General features: G+C 38.3%; 1 protein-coding gene across 1 annotated transcript in view; it reads right to left on the bottom strand.

Annotated features, from left to right (window-relative positions):
* Window positions 1–26,635, bottom strand: part of plxna4 (plexin A4) — a 232,532-nt gene that overhangs the window by 17,486 nt on the left and 188,411 nt on the right. Inside the window, exons 22-28 of the mRNA XM_014004803.1 lie at window positions 25,125–25,393; window positions 20,487–20,553; window positions 19,818–19,964; window positions 18,415–18,574; window positions 13,012–13,115; window positions 6,833–6,932; window positions 4,640–4,830 (exon numbers count right to left, since the gene is read on the bottom strand). Coding sequence (XP_013860257.1) covers window positions 4,640–4,830; window positions 6,833–6,932; window positions 13,012–13,115; window positions 18,415–18,574; window positions 19,818–19,964; window positions 20,487–20,553; window positions 25,125–25,393 — 1,038 coding nt within the window. The remainder of the gene's footprint in view (window positions 1–4,639; window positions 4,831–6,832; window positions 6,933–13,011; window positions 13,116–18,414; window positions 18,575–19,817; window positions 19,965–20,486; window positions 20,554–25,124; window positions 25,394–26,635) is intronic.

Below are 26,635 nucleotides of genomic sequence, written 5' to 3'. Positions count from 1 at the left end.
AGCTGGGAGTTAGCCTGGTGGTGAAGTCACATAACTTTGGTGCAGGAAGGTCAGTGTTCAAATCCCAGCTCCAACTTTGGTAACACACTGTGAAAAACTTAGTTTGCACAGTTTTAAAAGATTTCTTCACTTTCACCCTGGTAACTGATAAACATAGGGAAGTTAAAACATTACATGAGTACCGGCAGGTAGCCTAGTGGGTTAGTCCCATGGCTGTTGGTATGCTGATAATCTGGGATGCTTGAGTTCAAATCCCAGTTTGGGAGAGAGAAACATGTTCATCACACATGAAGGTTGAGGTAAGTACTTCTACTGAGCTTGTCTTATTAAATTCCAAATACATGTGATGTGAGACTAAAGGTAGATACAAGATTCCAGCTTATTAAAATGTAAAACCTTCAAGCTGGCTGTGGGATTTGAACTCATGAACCTTTGATCCAACAGCCAAAGAACTAACCCACTGGACTACCCRCCAGTTCCTTCARAACYTGATTTACTTCCCTTTGTCCTGGTTTAACCTGGTTGAAAGAGACAAAAGCTGGTGGCACCGCTCTGCTGGGCTTCCTGATCTGGGTCTACTTTTGCATCTACTTTTAGTCTCACTCTCACACACACCCCCAAACCCAACCCCCCCACCCGTCCCGACTCACTCCACCACACACCTAATTTTTCACTAACTTCAGGTTATTGAATGTGTTTGGGTCTACATTTTGCACCTATATTATTAAGTGTCTTTGACAGGAACATACTCATCAGCAGAAGGTACGTTGTAAGTTTCCTATATAGTTACATATAGGATTATATCTAAAGAACTGATGAGGGGGTGGACCTTCAAACACCCCTTGTTCTGGCTCCCCATGAGCCAATTTGGATTTATACCTTCATCAACTTTCAGATGTGATGAATATGTTTCAAGCTCAGACACTCATTGTGGAGCTAAGTTTGGCTCTGGGATTTGAACCCTGCACCACAGAYCAATGAAGCACCAACAGCCATGGGACAAACCCACTAGGCTACCTGCCAGCTGTAATCACAAAGGTTTTACTTCCCTATGTTTAGCCACTTACCTGTGTGAAAGTGAATAAATATTTTAAAACTGTGTAAACTGTTTTTTAACATTGTTTTTTAACCACCTGTTTATTATTTCATTCTTCACTCCTGATTGCTGGTCAGATGAAACCTTCAGGTTCTTCCAGTGACCCTGTTCCTTTTTGACCTTTTAAAGTAGTTTTTACCTCTGTGGGTCGATCCGTTCTTGCAATTTTAAACAGCAGCTTGTATTCCGGTGTCATCCCTGAATCTTTAAAAGGGCAGAAGTGCAACCACTAATAAAAAAAACTAATCTGGACCCTGCATTCTTGGATAATTTTAGACTCACTGCTAAATTGCCTTTTATTTAAAAATATTCAACAGTCAACTGATGGACTTTCYAGAACTACACAACATTTTTGAGGTTTTTATAGTCTGGTTTGCAGATGATGCAAAATGCTGTTGTGTCTTTTAAGCAGTACAAGGAAATTCAATCATATTACACCAGTTTTAAAATCCCTGCATTGGTTAMCAATCCATTTTAAAATTATTTTAGTTGTTGTTAAATTGTTGAACAATCTCGCCTCTCCCTACCTTTCTGAGCTTTTACATCCATACATTTACACATCATGTTGACTTTTATGGATTTTATCAGTTTTTCCCTTTGTTTTTATTCTTTGTAACTTTCATTGGCAGCATGATGGCTCAGTGGTTAGCACCGACGCCCCACAGCAAGAAGGTCCTGGGTTTGATACCCGGTTCGGACCTGGGGTCTTTCTGTGTGGAGTTTGCATGTTATCCTCGTGCTTGCGTGGGTTTTTTCCAGGTACTCCGGTTTCCCCCACAACACAAAAACATGTACAATAGGTTGCCTTCAGGCCCAGGCCTCCCTTAAAAAAGAGATCTGCGAATTCAATGGGACTTGCCTGGTAAAATAACGGTAAATAAATAAACATTGTTTTGTGTTTTTACTGTTTTTTATTGTACAGCTTTGTTCATTTGGAGGAGTTTTAACATGCTTTACAAATAAATTGAATTGGACTGGACTCCTAAGCCTTGACAATGAAATGTAAGGAAAGCAAACAATCACATTGTTTGTGGGAAGTAGACACGCTCTTGAGCGTAAAAGTGAGAAAATGCAAGCCTTCCCTGTGCCACTTCACGAAAACAGATGCCGTTGCCTCTCTGTGAGCCTCAGTGATGGAGCTAATATGAGACACGTAAGCGGTGTTGCCAGGGAGAGGTATTTATTGGCGAAGTGGAAGCCAAACACAGTCAATTACACTGCCTGTCTGCCTAATCATTTCTCACCAAGAGAGATGGCCAGCCAAGATAAACTAGTTATTTCACAAAAACAATCCATCTTAAAAGGAGATATGCTGTCAACCATCAGAAGCCACCTTTCTCTGTAGTCTGGAGCGGGACAGCAATAAAGCGACTCTCTGAGGCTGTGTGGTGACAGGTGCATGTGTGTGCAGGACTGTATATGTCACGATGACTGTTGTTACATTCTCTCTGGCTTCTTTTTATTTTGCAAACCGCATTAGTTTCTCATGTTGCTTTGTGTCAAATGTCATGGTGTCAAAGTCAGTTAGCAAAACTCTTTGATTCGACTGAAACATTCAAATTAAATAATCCGAATGTATTGTTTAAATGGGCACAAAATTAATTAATCCAATCAAGACAAGCTGTCTTGGAAAAATAAATTATCCTTTAAGGTCTTACATTTCTTCTCAGGTCAAGAGTCAGTGACCTCTTTTGTTTACTTTAAAATGTCATCATGTTTTATGATTTTACTTTTTATCTTCTGTTTTCTCTCRGACAGTGTTTTAAGATCAGGACAATATCTGTTAGAAGTAATCATTCTTGTTGATGTTTATTAAACACCATTCTCTCCTTGGCTCAGTTTTAGCACCKAGAGAGATGTTTATTGTCTGTCTGATATTACTCGGTATAAATACTGTATTTGAAACTGCCTCGGTGCACACATTTTTTACCACTGCCCTATGTGACATGATGTGTGTCTTGCAAATTGCAATAAATCCTATTGACCATTTTCACAGAGTGCTTTTTATTCTTGGATCTCATGTTTCTGTCTAAGTAAAATAAAGATTTCTACAACACAAGCATTTACATGCACTTGGCTTTTATTCATATTAGAGGTATTGAAATGTGCAGAATTGTGAACTTTATCTAAAACTCAAGTTCTACTTCCATGATGAACATGTAAACATAGCTACTGTTACACCCCATACCGTTAATTGATTACCACATTCCGCCAACCCAATTGTGCAGTAGTTCTACTTAATAAGGAAGTAATGCAAATTTACACGGCTTTAATAACCTCCAACACAACTGACTTAAAATTAAGATGCAAGTATAACTACATTCATTCTGTCAATCACTCAGCAGAATCCCTTTAACCAGCCTTAGGGCTTTTGTACATGCTATCAAGGCTATTTGAACAAATTCTAATATTCTCCAAATTTTACCTGACATGCTTRAGAAATGTTTTTGATTAGTCTTCTGAGATTAAAATAAACACCCCCAATCATGTTTAATTGATTGGAAACATTTTTTTAAACTAACAAATAAATTCCTTCCATTCTGAACTGTGAATGTTTGAATAATGTATTTAGCTTAGTTTTCAATTAAATTATGAGTCAGAATTGTACCTTTGGATGAACACTGGAGTGTATATTAACAGAAATACACTCACTCAGGTTGTAACGCCTGTTTGTCAGCAACAGTTTCACGAGCTCGTAAAGATTTGAATTGGTACGTTAAACTTTCAAATACATTCAGTGCTTCTAAATGTAGCTAGCTGTTCAGCACAATTCATCCCAGATTTAAGGTTTTATCTCATGCTGCCATTTATGTTATATGAAGAAGTCAGCTGAGTTTCTTTTTTATACTGCTACAATAAAATGTTCCTCACTGAAACAGTTTCAGTCTGAACCTTTTCGTTGTGCAGCTGCATTCTTCTACACCTTTTACAAACACCTCCTTTCTGATAATTTTGTCTGGATGAAAAAACAAAAAGGATGAGAAGCTTTAGGAGTAGATTCTAATTTACATTCAGCTGTTGGATCAAAGTCACATTTACATCTAAAGCAAATCAACTTTTTGTTTTCTTCAAACTTTGAGGCTATTGTCACAAGGCATTCAGAGTCTCATTTTATCAACATTTCTATTTTTGTCATTTTTTTGTAACCCTCACTAGCTCCATGCCTCTTTAATTCTTTATCCTTTTTGATATGCTGCTGCATCATTGCAACAGTAATGAAAAAGGAAAATAAACAGAAATATCTGTTTTCCGTTTTCCACCTGAGGGGATAGTGGAATATATTTGAATAATCATATCCACTGAGATGATCCATTCAAAGTAATTGTGAATATTTAAATAAACTGAGAATTTTCTGAACCTTTAGAAGACGGGATGAAGGTTGCAGTCACCTTTTGGCCTTTAACCTGCTGAACTGGCTCAAGACATGGTGGAGATGAAGATATAAATCATATTTGAACACTGCTAGAAATCATTTAATATTAAAAACTGTGTTGGTAACGATTATGATCAAATGCAACATTTTCTTCACTAATAACAGCTCACCTTGGTAGCCAGAAGTCTCGTCAAGTAGATCTCAGAGACCATCTTGCTGCCACGATCACCTTCCTTCTGGTCTCCGTGCTCATGGTTCTTAACCAAGTGCCAGACCTTCACCCCGCTTTCCAGGTCCGGAGTGATCATGGGGGTCCGGGAGCGCATACTGTCTGGGCTTCCAGTGTACTTTATCATGTTCTCTGTGGAAAAACAACACAATCTACGTCATGCATTGCTGATAAAAATCACAAAGTCTTAGAGACACAGTGTTTGTTTTCTGGTTCTGTCAATCTTCCAACATTCAGGCACAGACAGTGAAAACCCAACCTAAGAGTGGACCCTAACCTGTGCGTCAGCATTAAAATAATTCTCTGGCCCAAGGCTGCTGTTTTACTCATCTGGCAGATTGGCTGTGAAACTTTCAGAAAGTCTGCATGGTTAATTTTTCATAGCTTCTTCTCCAACTGACAAGATCTTATATTGCCAGCTGACAGAAAATCGAACAGGTGTCAGACGAGATGAAATATGTATGGCCCACCCAGTGGCCGGAGCGGCGATGACATTTCCAAACACATGGCTCAATGAATGTTTACACAGTGTGAAAAAAATTGATCTGTGGGTGCGGTCTGAGAAAAAGAGTTGGGGGGGTGCGTGTGATTCTTACGGTGACAGAAATCAATCTGTCCAGAGAGAGAAAAGTGAGAGGACTGTATGGAAGAAAGTAATATAAATAAAAAATAAAATAGAGGGAGTATATCAAGAGCTCACATTTTGTCACAGTCTGATAAACTGAAAGTAATTGTCAGTGAGCTTCATTTAACTRCAGCTTTGTTACCAGAACAAAATAATGAATCAATATTTTCAGACATTTTAGGGGCACAGGGCAAGACGTGACAGTTACTGTGCAGTTTTTGAAGCTCTGTGGCTGCATCTGTGTTAATTACTTATTCTTAAAAAAATAACAAACTGAGGGTGTTGTATTATGTGCACACACATTGTTTTAGTTTCTTGTCACAGAGTGTTTTTCTCTCCCAGGACTCATCATGTTCTAGTGCTAATTTGAATTTTTACCAAAACTTAGACTCCAGCTCCTCTACAGGTACACTGTATTTACCCAATTTTATTATGTGACTATTGTACTCGAGACAAATTCAAAGTCATTTTCACATCTTGCAAAAGTGCATCATATTTATAAAACCAGTTCCACAAATATGGAGGGAGAWATTAGTAGCTTCCCCCCTACAGTATATGGTGTCATTTGGTGGCCAAGAGGTGAGCTGAGACCATATGGAGACAAGGCCATGCTAATAATGTGGCACCACATTTGAAGTGTCTCAAGTGTTTGTGACCAGTGAGGCTAACCCTTTGATCATGGTCTAACTTGATGCTTTTGCAGGTTCAAGGAGACACTGAGCAGACGGGCAGGCGGAGAAGACACTGGCACCCGGAAGGATGAGAGGACACTTTAGGTCTCAAGAGACCTGAACAACTGAGTGAAGGGTCTATTTGGTCTCTTTGGGTTTTAAAAAACCCTTTCAACTACTCTAATTTTTGCCTTATCTTTTTGTTGTCTGATGCTGTTGTGGACACACAAGGTTCTGCATCAAGCTTGCACTTCTGAAAGATCCACGTTATTCCCTTTCTTTTTTATTTTTTTCTATTAATATATTTTAATACCCAATTTTTGCCATATCGGTCTGATTCAATTGGATCACTTCTAAAATTCATTTCTGCCCATAGCATTAATTTTCACTCAGGCGGGCATGGCTTAGCAGCCAGATGACCAAGGTCACGCCAATAAAATGAAATTTCCTAAATGTTATATTAGTCCGGTTTTATGTTGACACATTTATTTTCTTCATTGTTGACTGATTTTAACAAGACTTAAGAGACATGTTGTCTAAACTCCATCATCAGCCATACAGCTCTAATGAACATATACTGTATGGTTTTACTTCTAGCATATTGCATTAAATGGGTCAAATGTGTTTTTTTTTATTCTTTATTCATATATGACTGAGGAACTAGATCTGTTTGGTTTGTGTCCTTATAAACTGGACTTTATGAMAATGTGACATTTTTATGGAATATCAGCAGAAAACCACAGTAATGTTAAAATCTGAACAAGCACTCTCTTTGTGCCCATTTTCTGATACATATTGTTTACTACTGAATGTAAAACTGTGCAAAACCATGACTCACCATATTTGCTTGCAGAAGTTCTGGACACAGTAGAGTTATTTACTGAGTTATAGGCTGTCACTTGCTTTGGAACCAGGGCCATCACTGCATTGTCAGGTACCTGAAAACAATCAAATATWCATAAACAGGGGCAGACATAAGAACATTCTACAGGTTGTCCACCATCACTGATGGGCAGCGCTAATTCAAAAGTTAGTTCTGCAAATTTTACACCACTAATTATTGTCTTTAGTTCTACATGTTCTAAAGCACATGGGTCATAAATATTTTAGCAGAAGCTAAATAGATCCACAACATTAGCTCAGATCACCAGAACATTGCCATCTTCTGGCAGAGTGGGTTGCACTCAAACCTGCATATATCTTGTCGCGGTTTCAGGAAGTCATTTATACAAACAGACATTTGATTCATGGTGTTAATTTAAAATAAAAATTTGTTGTGGACTGCAAGTTTTGCTGCTTCTTGGTCATTTATTTTTCTTATGTTTATGGCTTCGGTAAGAAAGCATATATTAGTCATTTTAAACTGTTTCTTGGAGAGCTGAAGCGATGCATTCTGGGTAAAGGACCAAGTGGAACCCATCATTTCAAAATAAGAGCCTGACTGTGCCGTGTGTTGCTTGCTTCAATACGACGTGACGTGAGACAACGGGTTGAYGGATGAAGATTCAGCATGTCATRAATTATTAATGCCTCCCTCTACCCTCTCAAAGCTCAAATAAGTATATAAACAACAAYAATTATGGGTGGATTGTTGGGAAAACTTTTATTTTTTTGTTAACGGTGGGTTCTGGAAAAAAAGACATGAAAATCATTTGAATAGGAATAAAMCAGCTGTAGCTCTTTTAACAACTGGCTCTGACAAAAAAAAAATCATTTTTTAACAAATAAATAACATGAATTAAAAGCTGCTGCTGCCTTTTCTCAAGCGTCCCTTGCTGTGTGTGTGTGTGTATTTGTGTGTGTGTGATTATGGGCAGACGTTTGAGTGTGATTATGGGCAGACGTAGGGTCTACACCGCTAAAGTGCAAATGACATATTTAGGTCCGCATTTAGCGGATTTGCGCTTTAGTGGACTAGTGCCCACCACTGTCCACCATTATTGTTGGTGTTCCACAACTTTTCCAATAGAAAAGTAGTCAAAAAAGCTCAAGACAATTTTAATTTAATAAGTATATTGCACTATATATAAAATTTATTTTATACAAGATCATTTGCCCATACACCAAATCTAATATTTCTGAACTGAAAGAGTGTGGCTTGGTGAGGCTCGGCAAGGCAGACTTTGTATACAAACACTCAAAACTATGAGTTATGAGTTCAAAATGGCAGAACTGTAGAGTGAACTGTTTTATGCTGTCTTTCTTCAATCAAAAACCTTTGGACAGAAAATAACATGAAAAGGCTCAGTTTCAGTGTTTCCCCCAGATAACTAGGGGTGAGGGGAGATAGTGTTTAAGTAGTTTTGTAAAACACTTCAAATAGCCAGGCCTTACAGTCTTACATCCAGCCAAAGGTATTTTGGACCTTGTTTTGAGACTTTTTTTTAGACTGATATATTAAGAAAGAACAGAATGTGTTCAGTTATTAAATTCTTGCTAGCCTAATTTTTTTTCTTATTTCAAGAAGTCTTACAAAGTGCAACAGCCTTACTGCACTGGGAGAGTATTTTACTTAATAATCCTGTTATTTTTGTATTTATTTGTAGAGGGCTAATTTTTGCAGTGTTGTATTTTCAGTGGTATATAGACTAAAGTTCACACGATGAAACCTCACAGCCTTAATAAAAAAAAAGAAAACAAATCACATTTTTGATTGTTAAAACGCCAAAGGTGTGATATTTGTGACACCTCAGAGTTGTTCACACGTGCATTTTTTTGAGATGTTCTCACCTTCTTATTGTGTTTTAGTAATAGTTTATTCACTAAAGAAAGACTGAACAGTTACTATGTTAATGAGTCAGTTTTTTTGAGCAGGTCTTAACAGTAGTCTTCACTCAGTACATTACTTTAAAAAGGACAGACAAGCCTTAGTAACTGAATGTAGATCTCTGGAGGACCAGTGAGGCACTGCATCTGATGGGAGTGTGTCTTGCAATTCGGGATAAAAATCTGAGTATTTTTAATTTCATCCAATTTGCTTACATTTGTAATATGATATGTATGATGTATGATAATAGTTTGTGAATTGTACAGGTGCTGGTCATAAAATTAGAATATCATGAAAAAGTAGATTTATTTCAGTAATTCCATTTAAAAAGTGAAACTTGTATATTATATTCATACATTACATACAAACTCATATATTTCAAATGTTTATTTCGTTTAATTTTGATGATTACAAATGACAACAAATGAAAATCTCAAATTCAGCATATCAGAAAATTAGAATATTACTGAAGACCAATAAAAACAAAGGATTTATAGAAATGWTGGCCAAGTGAAAAGTATGAACATGAAAAGTATGAGCATGTACAGCACTCAGTATTTAGTTGGGGCTCCTTTGGACCTCAGAAAACACAATGGACCAACACCAGCAGATGACATGGCACCCCAAACCATCACTGACTGTGGAAACTTTACACTGGACTTCAAGCAACGTGGATGAAGTGCCTCTCTTCTTTTCCTCCAGACTCTGGGACCTTGATTTCCAAAGGAAATGCAAAATTTACTTTCATCAGAGAACATGACTTTGGACCACTTACCAGCAGTCCAGTCCTGTTTCTCTGTAGCCCAGDCAAGACGCTTCTGACGCTGTCTGTGGTTCAAGAGTGGCTTGACACAAGGAATGCGACAGCAGAAACCCATGTCTTTCATACGTGTGTGGTGGTTCTTGAAGCACTCACTCCAGCTGCAGTCCACTCTTTGTGAATCTCCCCCACATTTTTGAATGGGTTTTGTTTCACAATCCTCTCCAGGGTGCGGTTATCTCTCTTGCTTGTACAYTTTTTTCGACCACATCTTTTCCTTCCCTTCGCCTCTCTATTAATGTGCTTGGACACAGAGCTCTGTGAACAGCCAGCCTCTTTAGCGATGACCTTTTGTGTCTTGCCCTCCTTGTGCAAGGTGTCGATGGTCGTCTTTTGGACAACTGTCAAGTCAGCAGTCTTCCCCATGATTGTGTAGCCTATAGAACTAGACTGAAAGACCATTTAAAGGCCTTTGCAGGTGGTTTGAGTTAATTAGCTGATTAGAGTGTGGTACCAGGTGCCATCCAYKTTGAACCTTTTCACAAGATTCTAATTTTCTGATATGCTGAATTTGAGATTTTCATTTGTTGTCATTTGTAATCATCAAAATTAAACGAAATAAACATTTGAAATATATGAGTTTGTATGTAATGTATGAATATAATATACAAGTTTCACTTTTTAAATGGAATTACTGAAATAAATCTACTTTTTCATGATATTCTAAATTTATGACCAGCACCTGTATAAACCATTTCTGTGATGGCATGTGTGGCTAATAAAAATTGTATAATTCAAGATAATTTGTCTTTTTTTTCATTAAGTGTGTGAGTTTTTGTCAGGGACTCATTTTCAGTCGTCAGCAGGTTTTCAATGTTTAACCGAAATGAGTTTTTTTGGTGAAAATATTAGAGAGCTGATGAATTTTATGATTTGATCTGACATCTGTCAAACATCAACCTGTTTCCACCCTGAGATACTCAGAAACACGTCAGGTTTACTCAGACATCCTGTGGAAGTTGGGTTGAGTTAACAGAGGGTAAAGGCTGCAGATGAGCACTAGCCTGACCACCTTAAACACTATTTTTTTTAATTTTGAAAATATTACTATTAAAGTCTCTCCTCACTAGTTTCTTTTAAGCTGACTAAGATTTAAATACATGTGTGGAAAACAAAATAATTGCATTTAATTTTTGTAAAGTATATAATACTAGAAAAAACACAAGTGTATAGCTACAAACCAGAATCACCACTGACTGGATTTCAACCCCAATCAATTGGAGTCATATAGGAGACCTCCCTCACCTTTCACCCTGGCTGTCTTGGACAACTGGAATTATTTATGTCAACCCTGCATAAATAAAATGTCTCCAGGTTAAACATGCTGTTTATTTTGTCTTTTTTATTTCAATGCATTTCTGATGCAACACTTAGGAAACATATTGTGTTGGTACAATTTTCTATATTCTCTTTCATCTATTCTGGTTGAGTAAACAGAGCGTTATTACCTATACGCTCTGTGCTCAGCCCACACAGTCCAATGAGTGACAGGAGGAGTGAGAGTTTACCAGAGCATCGCAYAGACCTGTGTGAGAGGGGACGTCCCACAGTCTCTATTCAATAATACCTTCCCTTAGGGGCTGTGTGTTTGAGGGTGTGTTCATTAAAATGGGAAGTAACAAGCAGTGTGCAGATTTGTGTTTTTACGTAAATARGTGTGTACAAATGAAGTCAATCTTGCACCCCTAGTCCCCTGTCAGCCAAGCTGTATTGCATTAAYACAACCGGGATGAAAACTTTTTTCCATTTTCAGGCTATGCTTCAGGGTTAATTGAGGTGATCTTTATCAGTGTGTGGGTAGATGGGTCCACCAGCTCGTAGTTTGCATATATGTGTGCATAAGAGCTGAGGCTTTATTGAAATTGTGTCATTATTTCACCCCCAACCCCCACCTCTTAATCTGCTCCTTATGCATAATGTTTATATCATTGTAAGCAGGAAGCCCAGAGGGCAGGACTTGTTATTCCTTTGTGGGGACCCCAACAACTCTCCAAAACCCTTCGTGGTCTCTCTGATAACTGCTTTTATATGTTGAATTGATATAAAATGARCAGTGCGACATAATGAAATGTGAAAAGGAGGGGTGGCATTAAATAAAGACAGAAGAGAGAGAGCAGCATGTCCCACAGGAAAGAAAAGAAAGGAAAATGACAAATATGCAGTATTGTGCATGTGACGTTCTGGGGGTCGGAGTCCAGTTTTCACTTATTTTATTGAAGCAAATTGTCACAAACAGCAGTAGATGTATGAATTATTTGAAAAAGTTTCATATCAAAGCAGATGATTCTGATCAGTGCATTAATGGAAACACGTGCTAGAATAACTAAAACAATATTTATAGAAAATGTCTGTAGGAGGTTTTATGTCATAAATTTGGGTACTCTGTTAATAATTGATTAATGTGATGATAATTTAAAACCACCTGACCTGGCATCCTGGCTCCTCCTTACCATAATATTTTAAGTTTACTGTATTTACAGTATGCAGGCATATATTTTATCTACATAATAATTTATTTCAGAAGATTAGATTAGTAAATGGTGTCAAGTTATAACCCTCACATTAAGCATGATGTTTGGAATGACTGAAGCTTGTTTGTCATGTCCTCTCCCTTTTTTTAATTTTCTTTGTCTGCCCACAATTTTTGAAAGGCTATAGGGTTTACATTTTTTGGTCCATCAAGGATAAGTTGCCCTTTCCTTCCTCAGCCTGAAAGAAAAAATGAATTAACTTCTGTCTTCATTATCTTATCTCCGATTCAAATCAGCTCCCTAATCCATTCCACCCACGACTCATTCTCGCAGCCTGTTGACACTCGCTGCTGCTGACATTTAATTTAGGCACCACGCAAATTGCACTTGGAGGAGACAGTCACTACTTGCTCAGCTTCTCGAATTATTAACACCATATTGGCGATGCAGGTCACTTTTGTCTTTTCCTGTAAGGACTTTTAGTCCTCAAGTGACACAAAATGCCTGCAGAGGTGCGTTTTCCTTTCCGCAAAATGCCTTTTAGACTTTATTAAGTAAAGTAGCTTGATATATTGTGTATTTTTCTGCTGACTGGAATACTTCTATTTAGGCAGTTATTTTTGGTCTCAAGTCTACAGGTTTGCATTAGTCTGACCTCTGATGTGTGATTCTTCCAGGATCAATTAGATTCAGAAAGATGACATTTACACAACACATCAGTTTTATTCCCACACTTCCTGAACACAGAACATATTTGTTAGTCAAATACAACCCTTGATTTTGTTTGATAATGTTAATATTTGTTTCTAAAAAAAAGTTTTTTCTGTTAATTAGAAAACACATCAAACATAGGACTCAAAAAGTATTTAGTCTAATACTGTAAGTTAAGCCTTTTCCTGTGTGTATTTGAGATACATCTGATTGAATTATTTCTTTTTTTAATGCAACCAGCATCGTACCTGATAGTGAGCCAACATGTTCAGTCTCTTCCAGTCTGCTTCAATCTTTGTGGTGATGTCTTCATCTTGCAGGATCATGCGCTGTCCTCTACCCTGACGCCACTCTGCAAAGAAAAGATGAAATATTACTAATAACTAGAGAAATTGCATTTCCTGCGAAAATGCTGGTGTGAATGCCCGTTGTTGAAAACTTTAGCTGAAAGCTGCTGAAATTAAGCTGAAAATGTTTAACAGCAAAAGTATCATTATAAGTTAAACTTGATAAGCTGAAAGAAGAAAAAAAATTTGCAGAAAAACAGTAAAAAAGAGACAAAATATAGCTGAAATAGCATAAAAAAGCTAAAAGCTAAAATAGATGAATAAAGCAGAAAGCAGCTGTAAGAAGCGTAAATAACTCAAATTAGCAGAAAGAAGCACAAAAAGTAAAAATTAGCAGAATTACAGACAAGAACAGACATATAGCTAGAATGCTAGAAAAAAGCTAAAATTTGCAAAATAAATAAAACAAAAAAGTAGCTAAAATTGTCACAAGGAATTTAATTAAAGCAAAACCAGAATATAATGTGTAAGGTTTTGTAAAAATTTAGAAACATTGTGAAGAAATTTAAGGATGTTGAAAAAGCTCCATTCATTTCCAATGGGAAAAAAGTAGCCAAAATAGCTTTGGCTACAATTGTGGAATTTTTTTGAGGCTTCAATATGTTATAGAGCATGCTCTCAGCTACCAGTACATACGTTTTCATGTCAATATCTCAAACATTGGCTGAGTAAAAGGCCTTTAAAACAAGCTTTGGTGGCCATCTTGGATTTTTTTTCTGCTGCTATTTATGATAGAGCTAAGTCTCAGCAATATATTAATTTTTTGCTCAGTATACTGTATCAAAAATTGGCCAAAATCAAGTAATTGAACTAACTTTAGCAAACAACAGCTGAACATTAGCTAAAATTGCAGCAAATAGCTGAATATTGCAGAAAGCAACTGTATGAAGCATAAACAGCTCAAAGTAGAATTACAAAAAATAGTAAATAGCAGAGAAAAGGCAGAAAGAAGCAGAATTTTAGCAAATATAGCAGCAAAAAGCTAAAATTAATATAAAAATAAGCTAAAGGTAGCACCCGCAAATTGAAAGTAGCACCCAGATGGTTAAATGGTTATAAAAAAATTCAAAACTAGCAGAACAACAACCATAAAACTACTAAAACGTTATCATTTGTATAGTAAAATAGTTAAAACAGCCAAAGTTTTCAGTAAAATAGCTAAACAGTAGCTGGAAATGTTTTATTTAGCATAAGGAAGCATAAGAAGCACAAGTTTGCTGTATTTAGCAGAAAAAAGTTCTAATAGCTGCAAAAAATGTGTATTTAGCTTAAAAAGCTAACTTTAGCTAATAACAGCTGAACATTAGCTAAAATTTCTGCAAATAGCTCAATATAGCAGAAAGCATCTGTAAGAAGCATAAATAGCACAAAATAAAAGAAAGAATTACAAAAAAGTAGAAAATAGCAGAGGAATAGAAGAAATAAGTAGAATTTTAGCTGAAATAGCAGAAAAAGCTAAAATTAGCTAAGAAGTAGCTAAAATTAGCACAAGGAAGTTAAAAAGAGCATAAGCAGAACAAATTGTGTAAGGTGCTGTAAAGATTTAGAAACCTTTTGAAGGACTTTAAGGATGTTGAAAATAGCCCCATTCATTTTCAATGGCATAAAACTGGCTAAAAAAAGTGAAACWGCTAGAAAAGTATAAAAAGCTGAAATACTAAAAGTCATAGCCGGAATGTCCTGAATGAGCTCAACGTTTTGATATATGAATAGTTGAAATAGCATAAAAATTGTGGATCGAGAAAGGGGCCAAAAACTGTAGGGAAGAAAAAAGATCTCTATAGTGTGACTGCTGTAAGGCTTCACACTGATTATCTTCAACAACCACATTCCCACATCATTACTCCACTGATGGTTTTGACTTCGTGTTCTTGTTTGCTTCATCAGATGGCAAGATTTAGTTTCAATTCCCTCTCTGTCTGTCAATACWTCTCCAAATCGTGCCATATTTGGTGTACTAGAAACCATTGGGACAAGAAATGCACGATTTTGACATTTGGGAATAAATTGTGCTTTTCAACCAAAACCAAATCAGAGACAAACAGCAAAATTTTAATTCTAAAGGGTGTGTTTGCAATGTGGCTGAGTAAATTAAAGCTAAACTGTTAAAAWACTTTTTTAATCTTTTGTTTTTAAAATTTAATCTGTAGAGGCATAAAAAAACATAAACCTGATGAGCTATTCTAAAAAGTGACGACTTTATATTTGGAAGTGACTTGAAATTTTATCTAGACTGGGTTTCACAATCTGTCATCAAACCCAGCACTGAGCTCCATGTAGCTGCTGTTTGCTGAAGACTGAAACCGACACCATAGACATGGTCAGACTCAAATATTTTAGTTTTGTTGCTGGCAGTTTGCAGACTCTGCAGTACAAACAGCGTGAAAGTAATTGAATCTTGAAAAAAATGTGAGAAATTAGATTTGCTGTACTCTGAACATAATCCTKTGTTTTAGACTTATTCTACATGAAGCAATCTGTTTTCACTGACAATGAATAAAAAAACTTGTTTATGATTTTAATTACTTTAATACCTCTTAAAAACAACAAAAAAATTCCAACCAATCAATCAACAATAAATACCGTAAATCAAATGACAGCATCTCTTTTCTTCTAATCAATTTACCAAAAAAAAGAAAAAAAAAAAAGGAAAAAGTTGGGGCCATCTTTGTCATGATGAAGTTAGTTTTTTTCCCCTCCCTTTTCAAAGCCTATCATCACAAACAATCATTTCTTGTAAAATGTAAAAAAAAAAAACAACAACTTGGTACTTGTAAAAGAATGATGTAAAGTCAAAACACGCTCACACATGAAACGAGCTAAAGCAACCACAAACTCTGTTCTTTTAGCTCTTCTATTTCTTCTGCTGGTGCGATCAATAYGTGTGATTACAGTGGCATGCCCAGAGCTTCTCCACTTCCATTCCCATCTGCAGCACCAGCCTTTATGTTCGACTTTCTGCAGGAATTGGTTCAAACCTTCATGTACAGCTTCAAACCACGTGCCTTTACTGCTCTTACTGTTGCAGGTAATCAGAATACTTTATTGATCCCTGAGGGAAATTATAGTAAATCACAGCATTAAAGAACAAAACTAAAAACTTAAAACAGTATTCTGGAAGTGCAACCATCATCCAATTTCTATACCCTTCAGCAGATAATTTTTAGTCAACATAACCGTGTCTTTCAAAACAGCAGAGTGGAAATTTCCTTGACTAAAACTATTTTATATGTGTACTGCAACAGGTTGCCTCCATCTGCATAACCTCAGCAGAAAACAAATACCAGCTTTGATGGAAACATCTCAATACTCCAGCGACATTACTATAAGGGGGAAAAGGAAAGCTATCTTGAAAACAAACAGGAAGATGATTCTTTTTTCAGAAATCATGAGTTTCTGAATATATTACTGTGTCTGCCTCTTGCTGAGCTTCCCACTTGTGTCGGCCACAGTAATCCCCTATTCTGATCACAAACAGAAAAACAAAGCAGCAATCACCGTGCTGCATGATGAGGCCTGTCTTCTGAGGATCCACCACAATTGTGTTCAGATCTGAAAAATCTGCAGGAAATAAAGATTCTCCTGTTGTTTCTGTCTATGCAGTACATCTTCCTATAAAGATGCAAATGAGACCTAGTCTCTAGTCAAGGCTCAGTAAACATATAAAGAGATGCAGAGCAAAAAGACAGGCAGGACAGATTTAATAAAACAATAAACTTGTGGTAAAGCCAAAGCAAACTGAGATTATCTTTGTTTCCAATTCCTGGTGATTTCTAATAAATCTAATCAGAAGAGAAGACTGTGTGTGTTTGTGCAAACTGGCTTTATGAAGTCAAACAAAGCCAAGGGCATATGGACTTTGAATGGAATAGTAAAAAAGAAGGGCTGAAGAGGCTGCTTTTTTTTTTTTTAGCTCAAATGCACAGCATGTTTTACAACTGGCAACACAGAAACAATGACACAAAGAAGCACATATGGTGTTGCCTTTTTGGTCTTAGGCCCCAACTTCCTTGGTGCCCTGAGGAGAATTAAGACGTGGAATTAAAAACTATACTGAGGATAACAACCCCCCTGGCCAGTTTGTCTCAAGACAGGCCTGCCACAAATCCCATTACCCTTATCAACCCCTGCAATCAGTCTGTATGTGTATGAGTGTGTGTCAGAAACCACAAGACCTACTGGTACTACTTGTTTACTTCTTTTTATTTAAAAACTTTGTAAATAAAAGAACAGGAAATAAATACAGACTCTTCCAACGAATAGTTACCATCAAACCAATATGTTCTAATTATATCAGAAAATATAATGAGCCCACGATCCATTAATAAGTTCTTAATTAAAAGAGCTATTACTGTGAATAGAGCGTTATTTTCTAATTGTATACACATGTTCACTTATGAGCTTGCCTTTACTCATTCTACCTCTTTACTGCACATAATCAGATTCTAAAAAGGGTGGCCAGCTAACTCTAATTTTCAAACCCCATTGGTATTAAAACAATACTGGAACAGCACATGGTGCCCAAGGGGGCCCATAAAACAATTTTATCCAGGAGTGTTGTCAAAAGGCTAAACCAATCTTTTTACAGAGCTATCTCAGACAGATTCCCCATGGTATGCGCTCAGCCTGTCAGATATAGAGTTGGTTAAAATTGTGCAACAAGAACACAAAATAAGGCTTTAAAAATGTGCCAATATTAAACAATAAAAAACAGAATTCCCTGTGAAGAGACTGCCTGTAGGTATCGACCAGACAATGTAGACTCACACAAAGTTTGCCAAAACCTCTTATGGACAATTAAAATACTTAACATGAACAATTCATTGTGTTTTTTGTCTAGTTCAGCGCAAGATAAATAACTTCACATTATAGCGAAAGGAAAGGTTTTGTAGGAAAGAAATCACTGAGCGTCTCAATCGATTAACTGATCAATCATCTGACTCAGACAGCCGTCRACAAAAGAGAAGATCGATGAAAAGTTTTGGGCTGCAGAGAGAACCGTCTCAGACATCTGAGCCAGGAAGTCAACCCTCTTGAGGGTGAAAAGAAAGATACTTCTCTATATCTAAGAGGATTTGTACTTTTAAGAAGGGCTGGCTGGACTGGGAAAGCCTTTCKAAAAATCAATGGGTGTCAAATCTTTGGAGGACACATGAACAGAAAAGAATGCATACCTGTAGTTGTTCGACAAGCTCAATAGTATCAGATGTCTTATAAACTACAGGACTAAATAATTGTATTTTACACTTATTTCCTTATTGTAAATATCACGAGYAATGATTTAAGCAAAGCAAAGGTTCTTACCCAGGTCCATATCAGAGGCCTTTAAACGGTGTGAATAGGGGACATTCTTGTAGATGGCRTCCAGGATTTTCTCCTTTACTTGGCTGATTGTGTCGCAGTTCAGCACTTTCACCTGGATCTCTGGGCTTTTCTCATTCTCTGGGTGTATACAGTTCACCACCTGTGACAAAAGCATGCACATGGGTGACACTTGATGACAAGCAAATAGCAACAGGTCAAAGTCAAGGTCTGACTCGTTACAATTTTGAAAAAAATGTAAAAAAAAATCACTGAAGTTTTGTCCAAGTATTTTGGTTCAAATAAGAGAGGGGTGTGCTGTATTTAGCATTTTTATCAATTAGATGACAACAATACRTTTTATTCTGAGTTTGTTAGAAAGCAAATGGACATTATTTCTTGTTTCTTTGATATGTTTCTGATCTCATCCAAAACACTTTTTCAGTTTATAAGACAAAGCTTTTCAACAGAGAAATGCAGCAGCTTGAAGAAACAAAAAATGAGGAAAAACCAAAACAAAAGATATCTTAACGGCAATGGCTTTACATCTGTTTCCAACCATTGTGTCTTTAAGTTGCAGTTTCTTTTGGCTTCTACAGAAGAGCACATCTTGACTTTTTAAGTCTTTGACTGAGACAGACATTTGTAATGTAGGAGAACTGAGGTTTGACCTGCGACATGAAATGATTTTCTACAGCCTCAAGTGATACCAGAGTTTGGCTGTTCTTCGCCCAGTTTTAGGTCTTCTACACAGACTTTTCTGTTTCAGAACTGGGTTTCAACCTCCTAAGAAATGATAGCACCTGTTTATTAACACCTGACTGCACAAATATACCTAGAAGAACTAGTCCTGTTTTGCAGGAAAAAAAGGTCATYTAATCAAAAATGTATGCTGTTTAGATTTTTCTGCTGCATTTGAAAGAATTTGCATTTGCAACACTGTTTTCTTACCTACCTAAAACATTTACAGAGTATTTCACCATGAACACTGAAAGTATCCGAACTCAATTCTTTTCAGAGTGCTTAGTACAATTAAATCTGACATTGGGGRAAAAAAAAGACTTGAGATTCCCCTGCTGAAACACTCATGTCACAGTAGAGTGGTCTAACAGGCAGATTTGGGTAATGAATAAGGGGCTGCAGATGGAGAAAGCTTCATGGCTTCTCAGTTTGTGCACACACAGAGAAGTCCTGCTTTTTTCCTTGACAGCTCTAGCCTCGATAGGAAGTGAGGTCGCCCCTCCCGTGCCCCCCTGCATGTCAACCGTGACAACAACAACCTTAGTATCCCATTGCACATCTCATGACCAACCACCCATGACCACCCCATTCTCTCTTCTTGTCCCTGAAAGCATATTAAGCATCTCCCTTTAGCCCCTGTACCCCAGGGCTGGTGAACCCCTTACCAGCGTCTTGTAGTCAATCTGCTGTCGAATGAGCTTGTCTTCACTGAGTGAGTAGCGGGCCTCTCCTGTGATAGAGTCAATGGGGCCTTTCTCCATCTGCTGCTTGATGGCACAGAAGAGGGAGAATAGAGGCTCGCCTGCACATTCCTGCAAAGACATTTGGAGACAGAAGAACATTTGGTAAGAGAACTGCTCAACAATGTCCCCAAAAGCACCTTAAATACTGCTGTCAGTGTTTGGAAAGCTACACTAGCTTTTGATGCACAGCATAGCAACTTTGCTGGATTGAGGCTAGACTTCAGGAAAGATTTTATAGGTAAAACACTGAAAAATGTTATAGAAGACAGACTCTTGAAGGCAGTAAGTCTTCTGTCTCAAAACACTGCAACAACTGGCCATTTATCATTGTTTTTATTTTTCTCCTCTCAGCAGCTTTAAAAGGATGAGTGGAGAGGGATGGAAGAAAAAGGATCTTATTTTCTTTCACTTCATGAAACAGAAGAGTGGTGGGTTTGATGTGAGCACTTGTGTTCTATTGATCTTGTTTACAAAAAAGAAGGTTGTATTTTATTGATGCTGTCAAGAACAACTTTTTATGGATGAGAATACTTTTGTTAACATGTTATTTATCAGTATTAAAAATGTCATCACGTGTCCACACTACTGTACCTTTAGAAACTTGTAGAGGAGGAAGGTAAACCAGTTGGTCAGCATTTTCTCTGCTACAGACTCAGTCCTGCGAATAGAAGTAGATAATGAAAATTTGATCCCAACACTCTTATTACCATCATAAATATTCATCATCATTGTCAAATATTGTGCTAAAAAAAACGATGGCGGCTGCTAATGAATAGGCTTTTACTACACAAACATGACTGTAAAGACATGAACTCTGAGAGCCTTTGCACAAACTGTATGATGGCCTTTCAGGCAATCTTTCGCCTGGCTTTTATGCTCAGGCACGCCAAGGGCAGCTCGTCTGCAGCGGCGGGGATTTTAATATGAGGCAAAGCAATTAAAAGCCTTTATTTGATCCCAGTGGATTGATGTTGTTAGGGGCTGCAGCGGCTGTGTAATAACACTGGCCTCATTATCAAGMGCTCCCTCGCCTATTCACTGGACTAACACTCGATCCGTGCACAATAGAAAGTGAATGAATACATCTCCCTCTCCTTCTCCGCCTGGCATCTATGCTCCACTGGTGTGGCAAAATGGTGTGTGTGTGTGTGAGTGAGCCTGCTGACCAGGGCCAACAGTGTGAGTGATCCCGTGTGAATGACTAATATGCATACAGAAATAACAACAATGATGATGGCGGGGGTGGGGGGGGGGGGGGGGGGGGGACTAGGATCGGATATCCTATTTGACAGCAATCTTCCTGGACAGCAGCCGGGCTGTGTGGGTTGTAATAAACACACACCCTTGTGTCTGTTTCGACGACAAACTACCAAAGACATCAATATTTCAGGATTAACGTCCTTTGTACCCATTCGTGCATGTGTGTAGATTCTGTCTTTAGTGATTCGGCTGCCACCTGCAGCCCTCCCTTCCCTCGCCATTCAAACAGCCTCGTAAAAGACCTCCCCCATTGAGGCATGAGGGGGAGCGTGATGTGCCAGTGGGGTGGTCTGGTACCCCCTGTCAGCATTGGCACAACACCTGGAGGGGATTAACTTCCTGCCTCTGACTGTGCCTGCATTTTTAGTTTGCCGCCTCGCCTGCCCTTGCTTTGTCCACAGATCCAAGGGTCAACAAGGTCACTTTTCATCTTTTCTTTCATGTGTCCTTRCTGACTTCCTTCCTCCCTCCCGCCCTCCATCCATTTGGCCACCCCATTCTGGATCATGTAATCACACACATTTCCAAATCCTCTCCATTTCCACAAATGTAGCCCTTCTATCAAAGGGATGAAAGAGGCAAGAAAAAAAGGAGGTGGTGCACTGGAAAGGAAGGAAGGAGCAGTGAAAATGGGAAAAGAAGAAGAGATTGAGGAATAAATGGCTTGACCGAGTCCTTCCTTTTTCTTTTATTTTGACTTCCTTTCACTTCCTTACCACTATTGTTTCTGTGTGACTAGACATGTGTGAGGCTGTTTTAAAACTAGTGTGCAAAAAGCACAAATTAATCCCACTGCGTAAGCATTCAGAAATTAGCATGTGTGCTGACTAGTCTCTACTGTGTGTGTGTGTATCTGTGCATGCGTCTGGCAGGAGGTGCCAACCCTGCAGTAATAAGAAGCCTTGGCACAGTCCCACCATTTAACTTATGCTCATTCTCACTCGTAGCACACTCTGTGGGGAACTGTGATAAAAACGGCACTCTGTGATGGAGCTGCTCTAACATCTAACGTTCACATTTGGTATTACAGCRTTTTAAACAATCTTATCCAACGGTCTCCTCTGCTCATATTCCAGACACAGCACAACCTGTGTTTGGGTTAATGTTGTGAAATGCACCACGCTTTGTTGGCATGGTCAGATTTGCCCACTTGGCAGTCCATCAGAGGGCCAGTGGGTGCTGGGAATGATCTGGAGCAGCGGGACCATGGCTGTATTTTGTTACCCCTGATTACTGGGAAACACTGAAGGGGGTGGAGGTGATTGATGCTTTATCACACAATCAGAATTTCAAAATGTGCAGATAAAATCTTCCTGCACCATATTTATGAAGCACACGGAAAATCTTTAATGATAAATATGAACATTCAAGCAATAAAGACAAAAAATGATTTAGATAATAATATAAAATATGCTGTTTAATAAAATAGCAACAAATGCCTACAAACTTCAAAAGCCAGTTTTAACTTCAAACCATCTATGTTCATCCATCTGTTGCCTCTGACTGGTTGTGTCTCTCACACTCATTCATGATGAATAATACTGACTCRCTTTATACACTTATATTAAAATATCTATAGCTCATACTAAAAATTATAATTTTCTGTCATTTGATAAATTTCCTTATAAGTTTACAGGGCTGTCCACCTGTGCCTACAGTGCCTCCATATTGAAAAGCAATGTTGTAATTAACACATGAACATATTGGGCTCTCGTCTTCTGACCAGAATTCAAACTAATATTTTGATACTTAATCTGCAGCCAAACAAAACTTAAGGCTAAAGAGAGGGTGTTTAGCTCTGCATTATGGTGGTGGTGGTGGTGGGTGGGGGGGGGAGGTGATGTGAGGAGGCRAGTAAGAGATGGAGGAATGAAGCATGGAGGGAAGTTAAAGGAGTTGAATGCAGCAAGGAACGCGACAGATGGTTGTAGAAGGCTTGCGTTAGTTAGCTTGCCTGCTGGTTGTACTTCAGCACAGGTTGAGATGGGACAGATGGAAGGATGTGTGTTGGTGTGTGGAGAGGGAAGAGAAAGATATGCACACACACAATTACACACAGATTTCTTGGAAAAGGAGGTAGTGGGTAGCTGTGCTCAGATGCTGTGCCAGAGACACCCTGCTCACGCACTTTAAACATTGATTTAGCAATCAAGAAAATGGGGGAGGTAMGGAAGACTTGGGAATATATGCAGCAAAAGTTAGTATAGAACAAGAAAAGAGAAACAAAGACGGTGATGAGGTTACACAGTTGGAAACTTAAGCAGCGAGGACGCAGGAGTGAGCAGTGAGCACTCAAAATGAGTGAGAAACAAAAAAAAAGAGCAAAGGGAGAACAAATTATGGAGAGAATAAAAATGGAGCGAGTGCTTCCTCCTGACTTAATCTCTCAAGCTTTTCGTCTATGAATCTAGGCTATTTTCATCTGCAAACCAAAGACACAGCAGTCAGCACAGACTACAGGGTGCTATAGCTCACATATCAAATCTGAAATGCCTGCTGAGTTGATGAAGGACTAACAAGCACATGTGATGAGGTAAAATGGGATGAATACAATCTGATCAGTGGCCATCACAATCATATGTATGACAATTTGGAAATCAACTTGGGTGTGGATGTGATGTGAACATGTGCTTTCCCTTCTGTGCTGCCAGCGCGTCCTRGCATTTTCCCCAGGTTTCTCTTCTTTCTCCACTGTCATCAAGGAGGACGAGCTTTGCATTTGGAGTCTGGTGCTGATTTACATCAAACCCTGACATGCCRAAAATGACAAAAATGAATGCATTTGCAGAAGCAGCACATGAGGCTTTTGTGAGTCAAAAACAAAGTGATCAAAAAGCCGATTTCACATGTTGCCTCCATGCTACAGAAGTTAGATTGTCGCACCAAGTAGCAGCCTAAAATGCCTCCATTGTCCTTCACCAGCTCTGTCTATGCGCTACATGCCATCTCTTTGTTGTGTCTACTGCCAGGATCAGCAGTTACCCCATTATTTAGTGACTGCACCATACTCTGAGAGATCTGACTGCAATTAATCATGCTTCATGCTCAGACAGCAATAATCTTTCTCTTCATCACCTCGCAGTCTAAACAGGCTTGGACRAGAAAAAAAGCCCACTTTTGTCTGTATAGTACAACAAGCAGCATTAATTTCAGCTCTGTCTGCTTTTTTATGCATTTGTCTTCTTCTGGCACAACCCAAACTGTTTTTTTTTAGCCAAAGGGAGAATTAGAATTTGAACAGGAAAAAAAGATGGACAGCTTAATTTATCACACGCCTGTCAAACCGTTTGGGGGTGTCAAGATTTGACTGACAACCTCTGAATAAAAAAATACATATTATGTACACAAATGTTTTCATATGCATACACACACCATGCACACACACACACATACCAGCTTTAAAGAAGCTGCTTTACTCAAGTAACCATAATCATCACATTTACCCAACACCGCAGGCAGGACGCTTAATCACATACAGTGCTGTGTTCAAGTGCACGCCATTCAGGCTTTGACTACAAATCCGAGGGAGGATTGTGATTGTGCCAGCAAGCCAGCCTTTCACCATCTTTTCTTTCCCATTTTTTTCCAAAAAAAACCTGAACATTTCTTTCCTCTTGAGCAATCTGAAATTGGATTCAGTGCTAATTAATTATAATTATTTTGCTAATGATGTGCACAGCATTGCGCTCTGGTGTTTCTGACACAAAGCCAGTGATTCAAGGTCACAGGAGTTAATCCAAACATGTCACAGATAGGGAACAGCATCTGCAGTACTTCATTGTTGAAAGCTGACATAACCAGTGTAAACCATTCATCTTGATTCCCATACTAAGAGGAGGACAAAGCTAAGTTTAAAGGACATAAAAATTCAAAGCTAAGTTGAAAATGACCACTGTCAGCTATGTAAATTGGGCCACCTGTTAGCAGTGTTGCTAGTAAAGGTAAACTCTTTTTGAGCCTGATAATTACCTGCGAAGCAGCAGTTTGGGATGGTTTTTGCTCTCAAGGTTGCGATCTATAAGGTCGGACAGCAGGTGCTTCAGGACATCAGTGGCATACTCCAACTTGCTCTGCAGCACAGTCATGATCAGTGAGGCCACATTGCCGCGGTCCCTCATGGAGAAACCACGCTGAGCCTCCAGAGTGCGAATAAAACACAGCAGGAAGATTTTGTTGTTAATGAGCTGGCCAAAGAGCTTCAGCCCCTTTTCGACTTGCTCCTGGCGGTAGCCAGGCACCTGTGAGAAAACAAGAGAAATGAAATGCATTAAAATAACAAAGGAAAGCAAAAAGAGGAAAGATTAATGGAGGCATATTCAAGGCAATGATAGGTAGACCTAATTAGTCACTGAGTCATTCAAATGTATTCTTAGCTTGCTGCTTTCTAAGTGAAAAGCTCTTTCATGTTCATGAAGAACACAGTCACTTCAACTATAATACTCAGATCATATAAAGACGTGATCATCAAAGCATAAACAAATTAAAAACATGTATAAATACCAGAAAATCAATGGATTAATGTAAAGTTTCTAAACTTAAAAGTGCTATTAAAGGTAACAGATAAATCCTAGCAGGGGTTGAAAGCAGGAATAAATAGAGTGCAGGAAGAAAAGAAGGAACCTGAGGAGACGAGGATTTTAACATTCCTGAGCTTTTGTCAGGTTTTGTCTGAAGGTTGAGAATAAAGGCAGGAAAACACTAAACCTCTTTAGGGAATGTTTATTATTTCGAAAGCGATGTGTTCCATATTAATACAAGTTGAAAGGAAGTGCAGAGCTGTGATTTCTCCTCGTCTGAGCTCACATCATCTCAGCTTTGTTTATACTTGGAACTTAGCGCATGTGCCTCTCTTCTACATTTTTCATAAATAGCACCTAAGGAGATTAGTTTTTTTATCTGTCAAGAGCACTCGTGGTACGACAGCGTCACTTTGCACTCAGTGCAGCTGTCAGCCCACATATGTTCTGTCTTTTTACCTTTCCTTGAGGTAGTTGTAATCTGCCGGGAGCTATTGTTCTGCTGAAAGTCTAATTTCATACAACTTGTCATAAYGTGTAGTGTTTTTGTGCACTCGCATGTGCTCGAGTATTAGAACTTTTTGTTCATGCTGAATGTGCACAACAGTGGAAATAAATATTTTTGTGGAAAACTGTGTGGAAGGTTTAGCCCTCATATACATAACTACAATTACTTTATAAATTATAGACATAATTTAACACAACTATGAAGAGAAAGTGCATACATTTGATCACCTATACTCAAAAGAAAGCCTGCAATATTTCAATTCTAGAGAAAACAACAAAATAAAACTGTTTCCATAAATATCAAAAATGAAGTGAGAAAATCCTCAATCCTACCGACACGTGAGGAAGCAGAGCCTGAGGAACCTGGGTCGGACTCTCCAATCTCTGGTGCCGAGGTCACTGAGGTGATTAAAAAGCTCCTCTGTGGCAGGGCGCCGGAGGTGGATGAGATTCGCC

Source organism: Austrofundulus limnaeus, unplaced genomic scaffold (genome assembly GCF_001266775.1).
Source record: "Austrofundulus limnaeus strain Quisiro unplaced genomic scaffold, Austrofundulus_limnaeus-1.0 Scaffold26, whole genome shotgun sequence".
Taxonomy (NCBI): Eukaryota; Metazoa; Chordata; class Actinopteri; order Cyprinodontiformes; family Rivulidae; genus Austrofundulus; species Austrofundulus limnaeus.
This window is presented reverse-complemented; position numbering and strand designations above follow the sequence as displayed.